The 14,956-nt window shown below is 33.2% G+C and overlaps 1 protein-coding gene across 1 annotated transcript; it reads right to left on the reverse strand.

Annotated features, from left to right (window-relative positions):
- Window positions 1-8,623: 8,623 nt before the first annotated feature.
- LOC143544503 (aluminum-activated malate transporter 9-like) lies at window positions 8,624-13,846 on the reverse strand. The gene is made up of 6 exons (XM_077036598.1): window positions 13,501-13,846; window positions 11,971-12,120; window positions 11,287-11,556; window positions 10,838-10,974; window positions 10,029-10,175; window positions 8,624-9,350 (listed from the first exon to the last, which is right to left on the reverse strand). The coding sequence occupies exons 1-6, from the start codon at window positions 13,844-13,846 to the stop codon at window positions 8,673-8,675; spliced, it is 1,728 nt and encodes a 575-aa protein (XP_076892713.1). The 3' UTR covers window positions 8,624-8,672.
- Window positions 13,847-14,956: the final 1,110 nt, after the last annotated feature.

The raw sequence follows: 14,956 nt of genomic DNA on the forward strand, positions 1-14,956 counted from the left end.
TAATAGACATATATCACTTATAAATGGCCCCTCGGGATATCTGGGTCATAACCAGACCCGTTCGGTTAATCGTTTGCTCGCTACGCAATAAGCAGTTAATCGCTTATTCGATAAACAAAGACTAAGGCATACTTGATTTTGTCACGAGTGTCACACATGTATTCTTGAAAAGTGAGGCTTAGACTTGGGAATCGTTGATGCAGCACACTTGTCCTTGAGTACCTTGAGCAACTTGGTGAACTAGAGGTTGGTTGAGTGGGTTTTGGTTGGCTTGAGTATTGGGAATAGGTTGGGCTTGAATAGCTTGAATGTGTTGGGCTTGGATTGGTTGAGGTTGATTCCCGTAGGCTCTGTTGAATTGGGCTTGGGTAAAATGGGTTGGATAAACTTGGGCTTGGTAGGCTTGATATTGAGTGGCTTAGGGCTGGGTAGGATTGAATTTGGTTCATGTGTACGATTCTTGGGCATACATTGCAAAAATGGCTAGGATCTCCACAATTGTAACAAGCTCTAATAGTTGAGGGTGCTTGGGTAAACTGTTGAGCATAAGGTAAAGCTTGGGGTTGGGTAAGAGGTGAGGTAAGCGGTTGAATCATGGGTTGGTTAAGTTCACGGCATGTGGTAAAGAGGTGACCAAAACGACCGCAATGAGTGCATTGACGACACTTGAGGTTAGGCGAATGGTGGAATTTACACGTATCACATAAAGGGTAGGGTCCTATGTAGGGCTTCTTGGTGGGTTGGGCTTGTTAGGCTTGAGATTGGGCTAAGACATAGTTTTGGGAATTTGACTTTCTTTTGTTATTGTGGTAACGGGGTGAGTTGTTGTTGTGTTTGGAGGATTCGGGCTTGGATTCTTTGGTGAGCTCTGGTGCAGGTTAAGCACATAAACATATATTGAACTGTGTTTTGAATAGATGAGGTAATAAAACATGAAAAAAAGTGAATAAGGTATACATGCTACCCCAAATTATAAAGACAGAAAAAAGGGGTACGTAAACTCACCTTGACAAGTGGATTAACGAAGATGAGATGACGATAAAATTAAGATAAAAATGGTTGAGTTCCTCAGGATACATCGACGAAAGTTCCTATTTGTTAACGATAATATAAGTTAATTATAACGAAATAAATGCAACCACAAGACTTATGATGGATTTGGGATTTGATAGGGCCTAAGTAAAAGAATTGTAATTATAATACTATTATATTTGTAAATAGTATAAGTAAGTTAGAGAGCATAAATGAATAAAATAAAGCAATACGAAGAAACGGTTATTAATGGGTTTAAAAGGATTTGGAGTCTCTTAGGGTTTTGATTAGTATATATATATTATTTATTATTAGTATTAATATTTTATATTTATGATTGATAAAAAAAATGAGAAATCCCGACATATATCTGTATTTATATTTATGAGTAAGTGAACATTAATAATAAATAACTAATATTAATTATTCATTAAAAAATTATATATAATATCTACCTATATAGGTTTTGATGGAAAACATAATGTAAATTTACAGATAAATAAAGTTATACATAAGCATTTATATTAACGGAAAAATTATTTGAGGCTCTAAACTAGTTCGCTTTAATAAGCATCCTATATGTATATATATATATATATATATATATATAGGGAGAGGATCAAGAGAAAACTCACCTTTAGAGAAAAAACTTAAAAACTGCTAAAAACTCCTTAAGAATTATTTTTAATTAAATATAAAAAAATATTTTCAAAATTCTGTTTTAGCCATTATTCTTATATTTTCTTATATTTCACTCGAAAAAAATAAAAAAAACCGCTGTAATGCACATACGTATTACTGTGCGATACCGTTGTATTACACATGTGTATTACTATGTATTTTTGAGTTTAATAGTGTTTTATTGCATATATTCAATATTTGTGTATTGTATATGTGTAGTAGTGTTGTATTATATGAAAAAAAAATAATAATAAAATAAAAGTCGATGTGGTGCACATGTGCGTTAATGTTATATTACACATTTGTACTAATGTGTATTCGATGTGTGTATTGGTCTTATATTGCATATATACAATGGTGTGTATCAAATATGTGAAATAGTGTTGTATTTTATGCAATACAAACACTTTTGCATATATGCAATGCACACTATTACACATGTGTACTATACCAACGAGGTTACCGACAAGTTCTTTTTTTTTTTTTTGTTGGGAACCAATAACAACATATAAGAATAATGGAAAAAAAAAGAAACTTCAAAAAAAAATTTTAAAAAAAGTTAAAAATAGTTTTTTAGAAGTTTTTAGGAGTTTTTAAGTTTTCTCTTTAAGAGGAGTTTTCACTAGAACCCACCCCTATATATATATATATATATAAATATATATAAACTTACAATTAAAGAGATAAATTATGAATCAAGGGTCAAAATGAGGGGAAAGTAATAATCCCGGAGTTCGGTTTCGTTAAACTAATATTCCTTGAGTATTATATCATTATTAAAGGTTTAAAAAAATAAAAGGAATAAAAAAAGAGACAAAACCAGCCAAGATGGGGCTTGAACCTGCGTCTGAAAGGTGGCAAGACTTAACAATTTTTGCACCAGACATCTGACCAGTGACTAACTTGTTTATAGAATGAAAAATAAAACTTATAAACACATATCTAAATAATTCCCAAACCTTCATAAACCTTAAATCAAAGATCCCTCAATTGATACAAGATTTCCCTCTGTCAGTCAAAATTGACAGAGTGTTTTTGTTAAGCACCAAAATCCAATCCAAAACCATGTCTTAATTACCTGGTATGATAATGAAATTAGGGTGAACAAGGAGCTAGGGTTCTGGCTTCTAACACGAGATTAAACTTGATTTGAAACGCTTCTAAGCCAAAATTAATAAGGGGTTTTGATTCGAGATGATGAGAGGGAGGTGTGGTACTCGTTAATTGAGTTTTAGATACCTATTTATAGGGTAAATAAGCCGAGTCATTCCTGTAACATCCGCATTTCTGTGAATAAATAACGGAAAGTTTTATTATTATCGGTGTGTCGTTAGTTTAATTGTGTGCGTGTTTGTATTTGGATAAGGATTAGGTTGGTATGGAAGTGGATGGTGGGGCCCATAGCCTCCTATATAAAGCCATCTCCCATTCCTTTCACCGTTTCTTTCCACCATAACACATACTTTCTCTCTAACACCCGAAACCGATCCCGAGCTAAAAGAAGAAAGAACCTCGTGTGCGAACGCCATCAAACACCAAGAATCACATCCAGATCCTCGAGTTGTTTCAGATCTGATCCGAACCCGAGAACCGAAGGTGGGTTTTTGTTAAAAAGGTTAAGTTTTAGGTCGATTTCGACATACAAACTGATAGAATGGTAGATCGGGCTTTAAAATGTAAGAAAAACATAAACTTGGTAAGTTATAACCTCTTGGGTGCGTTTTAAGCTAAAAAGGTGACGGTTGGACTATGAGAAACACGGGTATACAAAGTTGGTACAACCCAAAACCTATAAAAGGAGTAGAATCGGGTCCTAAGGAAGAATCTCGAAGGAAAATGGCCTTAAATGGTAAAAACGAAGTAAAAAGGGTGTTTTCGCAATTTCGCATCGCACGCCATGCGAAATCCAAGAATTTCGCATCGCACGCCATGCGAAATCCAAGAATTTCGCATCGCACGCCATGCGAAGCGAAATCAGCATGCGAAGCGAAATCGCATGCGAAGCGAAATTCTCATGAGAAGCGAAATCATATGCGAAGCGAAATCATATGCGAAGCGAAATTCTCATGCGAAATTCCATGCGAAATTTCATGAAATCCATTTTCTGATGCATTTTTGTTAAAGGACTATTAATGAAAATAAAATTTTTCCGAGCTGACTTGGCAACTCAACCCCAGCCAGGGGCTCTGCCCCTTGGACCCTACTAGGGGCTGCCGCCCCTAGACCCCGCTACCAGGGGCGCTGCCCCCCGGACCCCCGTTAGCTAACGGTTTCATTAACTTAGATGTAAGAGGTAGTAGTAATGGACAATTGACACGCGTAATGTGTTGTACAGTTAACCGTGCACAGTTAAGGAAGGGCATTACCATTAGCGGCGAGAGAAACCGACTTCAGGTGAGTTCTAGCCCCTTTTATGCGTTATGTTTTCGGGGCTGTGTGCATACTCCTATGTGATAGATAATACACGTACTTGAATGGTAAGTTTATGATACGTGTATGACTATGTATTGAATGTTGTTATTATATGATGATTACATGAATGATTGATGAGACAGGTATGGTTGAATGGGTAAAGGGTGCATACCCTAATAATATATGCGAAGAGTACGGGGTTGCATACCCTAATAATATATGCGAAGAGTACGGGGTTGCATACCCTACTAATATATGCGAAGAGTACGGGATTGCATACCCTAATAATATACGCGAAGAGTAAAGGGTTGCAGACCCTAATAGTATTTGCGAAGGTCATAGGGCGAAAGGCTCTTTAAAACGTAGAACAGTTATGTATGTATAAAAATAATGAAGGTAAGTAAAGATATGAATGTATGGAAGTATGAAAGTAAGAACGAACGTAATATGTGTCTTCGGATATATATATAAACATGTGTAAGAATATGAACGTAATGTATATACCTATTTAACTAGAACTCACTCAGCGTAGCTGACTTTTAGTATGCACGCAGGTAAATAGGTTAAAAGGAGCTGGCTTGAGGATGGCACATGGTAGGGACTGGAAGACTGGCATCTCGGGGAAGAAATGTTATGAAATATGATGTTATGTTAAGACAATTCAACTTTTGTTAAGACAAGATTTTTGTTGTTTTGTAATATGATGGTTGATGTTTTAGTATTCCGGGAAAGTTTTTAATTAACTCTGATATTTAGAACTGTGTTTTTGAGTAAATCCAACACTAAAGTAGGGCTTCCGGGAACGGCGCCTTACAATTCCGCGTATTGAGTAAATGCAATATACGACCAAATCATTAAGCTTTAGCCGTCAATTTCTCTATGTTTCCATAACCATGATATCGTGTTGGCTACGAATCAAACAAACTCGTCACGATCCTGATTATACGCCGGATTAGATGGGTTGACCTTGATCAAAATCGTGAAGGGGGGAGGGGCTGGTATGTGACGGGGATGAAAGAGAAGAGGGGAAAGAAAGTTTGGGTATTTGGCAGATTTGGCCCCTCAAGCTTGGAATGGTTTAAATCTTTATATAACTTGATAAAAATTAACATATACTAACAATGAAATAAATAATTGTTATAATGTTAATAAATTCATATATAAAATAATATAAAATGGGTCGGGTTTCAGATTCAAAAAAGTAACGAATGTTGCAGAACTAGCTTTTATCCCCCGTATTACGAGGTTATTTTACATTATTCGTTTACAATTTATAATATATATAAACGAAATCTTTAAAAGCTTTCTGGTTGCTCCCTAAATTCTCTCAAGCCGTCAGATTGTTTTATTTGTAAATGGAGGCTTCTCATGCATTTGACCTGAATTCACGGGTATGGGTCTCACCAAACCCAGATAGATTTTAAACGTTTTATAATATCTCATTAAATTAAAAATTAATTTTCCCAAATATTCGATATGAAAATCTTATAAAACAGGGATATACTAATATTTAATATCTGATTTTAAAAAATATATATATATATATATTATTTATAAGTAAGAAACACTTTTATAGTAAAAAAAATAAGCGGGTCATGGGTCACCAAATCCAGATAGCTTTTAAACGGGTTATAACATATTATGTATTTGTGAAACCATTTCATTATCAAACCCTAAGTATATTATTAACTTTATTATAATAAAGAAAATTAAAATCCAAAAAATAAATATTAAAAAACGAAAAATATAAACAACCCCCATAATACAGGGGATAAAACCTAGTATTTATATATTTCTTTGGATTTTAATTTTCTTTATTGTAAGAAAGTTAATAATAAATTTAGGATTTGATGATGAAGGTTTTATAAATAAATGAGATGTTATAACCCAGCTTAATAGCTATCTAGGTATGTTAAGACCCATGACCCGCTTATTCTTTTTACTATAAGATTGTTTCTTAATTATAAATAATATCTTTTTAAAAAATTGGATATTAATATTTAGTTTATCCCTATTTTATATGATTTTCATATCAAATATTTTGTGAGATTAATTTTAATTCAATGAGATGTTATAAACCGTTTAAGGGCTATCTGGGTTTTGTAAAACCCATGCCCGTGAATTCGGGTCAATGCATGAGAAGACTCCATTTATAAATAAAGCAATCTGGTGGCTTGAGAGAATGTAAAAAAACAAAAAACTAGAGAGCTTTCAAAGGTTTCGTTTATAAGGTTGAGTTATTCTACAAAGACCAACAAAAATGAGAAGTGTGAGAAGCCATAATTAATTGACATGTGTCAAGTGGGGACCAAAGGTAAAAAAAGGTATAAAAGTAATAGTACATATTTTCTCTCTCCACATGCAAGTCACATGTCAATTCCTCCATCATTTTAAAACGTCTATAACCTTTTCATATGATATTAGTTGTTAAAACAAAAATCACTATAATAACAAGCGTTTTTTATCTTTAATATGAGTATGACTTTGTTATATAAAAATTTAAAAAAAATTGTGTCATTGTGTCTTTTCGTCATTATGTCTTTCTGTTTGTTATTGTGTTTTTTTTACTCATTGTGTCTTTCTGTTTGTTATTCTGTTTTTTTCGTCATTGTCTCTTTCAAATCATAACTGTGTTTTTTTAAATGCTAATTATACGGTTGTGTAATAATAATACGTAAATATAATGATAAAAGTATAACAAATTATCTAATACATAAAACACAATGATGAATACATATTACACAATTACATGAAACGCAATACACAATGATAAATATATATAACACAATGACCTGAAACGTAAAACACAATGGTGAATATATATAACACAATGACCTGAAACATAAAACACAATGGAAACTAAATATTACACAATAATATGAACGTGATACACAATGACTAAAACATAATGATAAGTACAAATACAAATGACGAGCACAAAGTCACAATGACAAACAAAAAGACACAATGACGTAATCTTTGTTTTAATTGTTATATTTAATATGAGTATCAATTGATAACACAATGACTAAAATCTATAACACAATGTATAGAAAAACCCAATTAAAAATCATAATGAACAACCAATAACACAATATAAAAAACCCACTAATTTTAATTTTTTTTATATATAACAATATGATACTCATATTAAAGATAAAAAACGCTTGTTATTATGGTGAAATTTTTTTAAAAAAATAACGTTGCATGAAAAAGTTATTGATGTTTTAAAATTATGAGAGAACTGGCATGCGTCTTGCATGTGGAAAGAGAAAGTTAACAAAAGTGGGTTATTAAAGATCAATGGATTAGATTTCTTCTCACGCTTCTCATTTTTGTTGTCATTTGTATTTTAATTTGTATTTTAACTTTACCCTCGATTATATACATTTAAATAAGACCAAACGTTTATTATAAGAAAATAAATAGATAAACATTGTTAATGAAAACAATAATAAAACATAATAGCAAATCAAAGTAGAAAGTAACCAACCTTAAAATGAAATTTACATTAACTTTCTCAAAATTAATGAAACGAATAAAAGTTTTTTTTTTTTTTTTAAAGTATACTTCATGCCTTTAACAGCAGTACTAGGCTACTAGCCAACAGCAGGGTTCAAGGCTTCAAAATGACAAAAAATTTTAAAAGAAAAAATTATAATTTTTGCCCTTCTAAATTAGCAAAATTATAGAATAAATACTTTTTGAAAATAACTTTCATCTTTTATCCTTTATTTGCATATTTGGCTCGGTTCTAGTCTTTTACACCAACGGTTATCTAGAAACTCAATTAAGTTTTGGCATGTGACAAGCATGTGAGGGTAAAATGGTAATTTTTAACTTTTATTATTATTATTATTATTATTATTATTAAATTATGAGCGGCGATTAACAGATCTGAATCGGGCACCAGTGCTGATAAACGAGGAGGCGATGAACATCTCTGATTCGTCGTTTGGAATGCCGTTTAAGCATACATGGATATTTTTGACAAAGATTTTTCGATTTTAGAATAAATATCATCATGAATATTAGAATAAATAACAAAAATTGCACAATGTAATTCTTTCGACACCTCCCCCAATGCAAATCCACAAAACATAACACCATTAAATAAAATAAATTATATAACTTTCCATACTCCTACTTATGCATCATCATATATATTTATAGTACACTTGAGTGTGATCAATTTACTAAACGTTTCAAAAAGTAACACCATATATGTATCGGACACTAGAGTGATATCAATTTACTAAAACGTTTCAAAAAGTAACACCAGCATAATTAATAAACTGCTCCAATGGATCATATTAATTCCCATGCTCATACTTATACGTCATATATGTATCTTACACTAGAGTGATATTAATTTACCAAACAGTTTCAAAAAATAACACTGGTAAATTTGATCCACCACTACTAGTGATCATGAAAACATAATAACTAATAACCTAAAATAGAATAAATCACGAAAGATTGAAAGAAAGCTCTTCATTCAACATTCCTACAAAACTAGCACATTCTCATTTTAACCATTTTATTTTTTAAACTAATACATTCTCATTTCTACTTCTAGGCTTCAAAAATCTACATAGCCTTGTCCAAATTCCACAAATCTCATCCTCCACTCTCCCCTCACTTGGTGGAGCCTTAAACTTGGCTCTCTCACTCAACTCTTCAAATGCCACAACCAAATTCCCGAGTCTCGCAACAAACTCGATCAAAAGCGAAGTAAACGTCACCAATGAAAGCACACTCGCGCTCTTATAAGTATCCGCTTCATCTTGAATCACCATTCTTTCGGGCTTATATGAGAACTGTCGGGTCAACGACTTGTGAAGACCATTTGTACCCTCAACGGGTAAATTAGTACTTTCACTTACGGTGGTCCTAGATTTCCCAAGATCGAGTAGGGTTTCACTAAACGAGTGGTACCCATGATATGCATACGGGTCTTCAGTCTTTAAGAAGTCTTGTGGGTCGTGAAGCTCGATTGGTGGTTTCCCGATTTCCCAACTGTTAGAGTCAACGAGAAGGTATGACTTTTGGTCAACTTTTTTTTGTAAGTCTTCCGCTGCTTTGAGAACTTCATCGAGTACATTTAACGAACCTAATTTTTCCATTTTCTTTACTTTGTTACCAAGTTCACGTAACACTTTTGCGCCAGCTGTACCTACCCTTTGAAGCTCGTCTCGGAAAACCCGTCTTCTATCTGCAGGAGCCTGCACATTATTTACATTTTATGAGTTTTAAGAAGATGAGAACGTCCAAGAAGGAAGCTACACAGCGTAGGGTGCAAACAAGTCGAGCCGAGCCCGATCTCGACCGTTTGACTAGGAGTAGTTTTTCTATATCTTGAGCTATGCTTGTGAGTAGTTTTTTTCGAGTTCGGCTCGTGATTGGGGCTCGTGTATTTATGAATTAATTTATATGCATTTCAAGTATATTTATATAATTTTAATTATAGATTTTATATAACTTAATATGTATTATCTGGTTACTTTTAAATCATAATTTAATATATAATAATTATTATTCTATAAATACATATATTTAATATATTAAATAACCTTTTAGGCTCGATAAGTGAAACTAGGTGACTGGCTCTGGCTTGTGAATGTTAACTAAGTTTATTTTGAGGCTCGAGTTCGTTTAGAGTCAACTCGATACAAGCTTTTAACGAGCCAATCTCGAGTTCCTCTAAAGCTGGATTCATTTACAAAGTAAATGTGTCAAAACGGGTAAACATAGCATGGGTCGGTTTGGGTCAACCCGAGAATAGTTTCTTTTTTTTCTTCTTTTAAATCCATAAATCATTATACAATTAAAAAACAATTACTAAAATAATAACCCAAATTTTTAATTCATATAACCCAAAATGACCATTCTCAAATAAATACCTGTATTTCGGATAGTATGCATCCATGCAACGCCATGACCATAAACGAGCAATGTCTCAAAGCACCGCTAACTTTCACAAAGTTTCGCCAAGGATACTTTTTTATCTTGTAAGCACCATGTGGTGGTTCCCATATAGCAAAGCCCAACTAAACAAAATAAACATCAGATCATATGCTTTGACTTTTTAAAGTCAACAAGTTAATTTTCAAGTTCAGAATACTTCTGAATGCTTCGATTTCTTCAATTAAAGTAATTCTAGAATCAACAGGGAAATAATGTTGGATGTATTACTGACAAAAAAAACATATAAGTTTGGAAAGGACCAGGTTTGAAGTGTAATACCAAACCGCATTTTTGACTTTTCAAGGTCAAACAAATTACTTTTTCAATTCAAAATAGTTCTTTAATTAAAATTTATTTTGGAATCAGTGCGAGATGTATTATTAACAAAAAAACATGTGAATTTGGAAAAAAAAAGTTCTGAATTGTAAGGTAACAATCTACATGTTTTGACTTTTCAAAGTCAAACAAATTGCTTTTCAAGTTCAGAATACTTCTGAATTCTTTCTTTTCTAAAACTAAAAGTAATTCTAGAATCAACAGAAAAATAAAGCGTGATTTTGGAAGGAAAAAAAAGGTTTGAAGTGTAAGATACCGAATCACAAGTTTTGACTTTTAAAATGTCAATTCAAAATAGGTATGAATTCTTCTGTTTCTTTTATCAAATTTATTTCAGAACGAATGTTTCAAGTATTATTAACAATAAATATATGATTTTGGAGAAAATAAGGTTTGAAGTATAAAATACCAAAGTATCCTCTTGACTTGTAGACTCCACAGCCGATCTGTAACCGCTATAAAGCCGATCTTCATGAGCTTGGTAAGTAAGGATTTTTGAAGGAATCCTTTTATATTCAACACAATCAAGATACTGATTAATACAACCTGAAAATAAGAGGCCAAAAAGAAAGATTTAAATATAAATTTCGGAAAACAAAGGAGTATACTTTAACTTATTAAGTCAAAAGAGACTTTTAAACATAAAAATTCATACGGATTTCATTAAATTTCGAAGAAAATAAAAATACATATACTTGAAATCTTATATAAACATTACAAAAATGAAAACAAATCGTGTTAAAATGTAAAGAAATCCACATGAACTTTGAATTTGAAACTTTTATATTTGACCTCAAAAGAAAGGATCATGAACTAAACTTAAGATAAAGATAAAAGCATCACAATGTATTAACTAACCTTCCAAGGAGGTAGCAACACTATAGAAATTTTTAACAACCAAATTATGCAAATCTTCACCGGCCCATATTGGGTAGATGCCAACATTCACAAGCAGACTGACACCCGCACCCAATGCAATTAGCAAAAACCGACTCACGGCTGTGTCTATAAACTCATTAGTGCGATACCCAGATGCCATTATGTAACAATAAGTCAGCGTGAACACTCGGAAGCCATATTCATACGCTTTCCATGCAGGGTAAAGTTTTGCAAAAGTTGCAAGTGATCCTACAAAAGATACATAATTATCATAATACAGAGATGATAATTTAGACCCACTTATGTTTTAACACTAATGGGTCAAAAACTTGCTTAAAGGAAACGAATCCGATGGGTCTACATCACCATAATGTATTTACAACCCACAAAACCTCCTAAATCATTAATATAATATTACTTTCACACTTGTATTCGGCACAGCAACTATACAACATAAACAAAAACGTCACTCTAAAGTTATGCAGCTTTCGTTAGGTGTTCCGATCTTATGTAAATTTTTATATACGCTTAACTTTTGTAAAAGTTAAGTGAGGGAAATAAAAGATATATGAATCTTAAAACTTTGGACAAAATATGCTTAGGGTCAATGTCTGTTTTGACCGGTTACCCGGCCCACACATATTGCCAAATGGCAGCCGTTACCTATGGTAAATATGCTAATAACAATAACAACTTCATCCCAGGGCTCGCCAGCTCGTTCACACAAGTGAGCAAACTCTGCCATGGCTAGAGCAAGCCCACCAGCTGACAAAGTTCCCAATGCACGGTTAAATCCTTTGCTAAATGTTGCTCCTGCATAATAATCAATTAACTGACTTATTATGACTTCACGAACAAAAATCAGAATAAGATGGCACAGATCCAAACACCACAAAATAGCATCCATTACTGAATGCATACTAGCAAGGAACATCTCAAAAATATTATTTTTTTGTGGTTTTAAATGACAAGTTGAGACACATGGATAGGGTATAACAGGCCATTCTATTATTTCTGCCCCACCACAATATATGACAAGCAACAAACACATTAATGACAGTTTATTTTGATTTTGGATACCGTTAGATTTCATAACAAAGGTTTTAAACTATATTAATCAAGTAAATCATTTATAATCCCCTCAGTAGGTAGGTCATTTTTACATATCAGCCTCGTCCAGACCATTTGACCAATTTTTACATATCGTGCATCAGCGACAGCCGCGCTTTTTAAAACTAGTTGCAAAAAATCTGTTTATCGAAACATTAGTGAAATCACATTTCTACCCTTGATGAAGCAATGATTTCATAAAAATCTAGGGGTGTAAATGATCCAAGTCTCTAATGAGCTACTCGAGTTCGACTCGTTAAAACATTGAGCCGAGCTTAAGCAAAACGAGCTCAAGCCCGAGCTTCACATATCGAGGCTGAGCCAGTTCACGAGCCTAAACGAGCTTTTTATTTATATAATATTTAAATTATATATATAAATATATAATAACTATTATTGGATGTAAACATATGATAAAATAATTAAATAGTATATATTATATTATATGTAAAGTTATAATTATATTATATCTGTAAATAATCATCAAAAATAAAAATAAAACAATTAAATAACTAAGAATAATAAATGAGCCGAGCTCGGCAAAACTCGAGGTTTAGAAATACAACCCTAAATGAGCCAAGCTTGAGCCCTATGAAAATCCTCAATATTGACCAAATACTTAACAACACAGAAAATTCGAGCACCAAAGTCAGAAGCACACCTCCAAATCTATCCCCACCCCTTATTTAATATCACAATCACTTTCAAATTTCAACCCCTTCTCTTTTCCAAGAAATTAATATTTCAAAAAAATCACTAGGTTCATCATATTGCAGGCCCTCAAAAGCCATCAAAACAAAAACTGGAAAAATGGTATCAATTTTATAATAATTATAAGAATATTAAAAGTGAAACCCAAATTCAACATATAAACATAAAATTGGCAAAAAGGGCAACAAATTTTCAAACTCAAATGGCAAAACCGAAAAACCCAAAACACAGTTTTAAAATTTTCAAAAACCAAACCAAACCAAACCCAAATCGAAAACCAAAAAAAACCAAAGTTACGGTTTTATCCTAAACCCAACCCAAACCGAACCGTGCACACCATAGCAGTAAAGATAGCAATCAAACAAAAGTCACCTATACTGAACTCAAACACCACCACAACAGTAAGTATCGCCCACACATAATGCTCACTGATATCCGGAAACGGCTCTTTCCAAAATATCAACAACGAAATCAGCGCCAACGCCAGCCCTAACTTGGCCGAAAACACAGCCTTTCTGGGGTCCGATCGGCCCATCTTGTAAGCCTCAACCACCGCCACCTTTAAAAATAACCAAAACCCACCTAACAAATGACCAATTGAACCAACAAAGCCATGGCAACAACCACCATCAGGTTGTGGTGGTTGGCCTAATGTAGATGAGGCGAGTCTGTCCCGTTGTAGGTTATCCAACAACGGGTGCTTGTTGTTGGTGTCCATATGAATGAAATGAAATGAAATGTGTGAATAATTGGTGTTTAATGTACGGAATTTAGGAGGACAGTGACACGATGACAACTTCGAGGAAAGAGCATATGAAAGAATGAACGATGGTTTTAGATTCGATAAAAGTGACTATTGAAATGGGCAGAGCCACACAGTTTATTTTTCCCCTTTTGTTTTGTGAATAAATTAATAATTTATTTATGTTATAACGACGACTATAAAAGTATCTACTTTTTGTTGATACTGTTTTTTTATTAGTTTTCATTAATGGAACTTAAATATTAAATTTGAGTTGAGGTGGGGGGGGGGGTTGTTTTTCGGGTTTGAGAAATTTAAATGCAATGTCAAAACCTGAACACAATATCTCTTTTTCGGGTTTGCGTTAATTGGGTCTAGTTAATTGGGTTTTGAGTATTTATAAAGAAAACTAGAGAAAAAACTGAGTTTTAAAAAAGTACTGAAGAGATAGGTCTCGGATCCGGCTCGGATCCTGCCATGAGCATAAACCAGCCAAATTGCCATAGAGGGGAAACGTTTAAAGGAGAACAAACCCGCATGCACGCACATGGAACGGATACATCCAAAACGTCGCATAATGAGGAACCCTTGAGACCTCCGTCAGTACTAGAGTTGATTAGGAAAATGCACCAGTAGGGTAGCATCACATGTACAACAAGTACGCGCGAAGTCACTATGATAGCCACAAAAAGGAAACAACAATACTGAGCAGTGGGCCTCATACAAAACGACGTCCACGATCTCTGCTATGACGGTTATAGAAGGAACAAACCGGATATTCTTTTGAGACACTACCCAATAAATATTACATACCTCACGTATGCTTTTGCTTGGTAAAATGCGATAAGGCTTTCTCAAGTTAGGTTTTGAGTTGCGATTAAAATGGCAGGCCTATAGGCCTAGTGAGACTTTGAAGATCTATACCAAATTATGAAAATTATATTTGGAAAGGAGAGTTTTTTATGTAGTTTTTGGTTGAACACTTGGAGTAGGTGGATCTGTCGACATTTTTATAATAATAATAATAATAATAATAATAATAATAATAATAATAATAATAATAATAATAATAATGAACTATCGATA

Source organism: Bidens hawaiensis, unplaced genomic scaffold (assembly GCF_021521415.1).
Source record: "Bidens hawaiensis isolate Kalapana, Puna unplaced genomic scaffold, B.hawaiensis_p1.1 tig00013590_1, whole genome shotgun sequence".
NCBI classification, from domain to species: Eukaryota; Viridiplantae; Streptophyta; class Magnoliopsida; order Asterales; family Asteraceae; genus Bidens; species Bidens hawaiensis.

What these genes read in the sequence shown, in the direction of transcription:
- LOC143544503 (XM_077036598.1), bottom strand. Translation starts at nt 13,846, where the DNA reads ATGGACACCAACAACAAGCACCCGTTGTTGGATAACCTACAACGGGAC. An exon ending in GGTGTTTGAGTTCAGTATAG is followed by an intron (nt 12,121 to 13,500) that starts GTGACTTTTGTT and finishes ATTATTATGCAG; the next exon opens with GAGCAACATTTAGCAAAGGA. An exon ending in CAAGTCAAGAGGATACTTTG is followed by an intron (nt 10,176 to 10,837) that starts GTATTTTATACT and finishes TATTTTGTTTAG; the next exon opens with TTGGGCTTTGCTATATGGGA.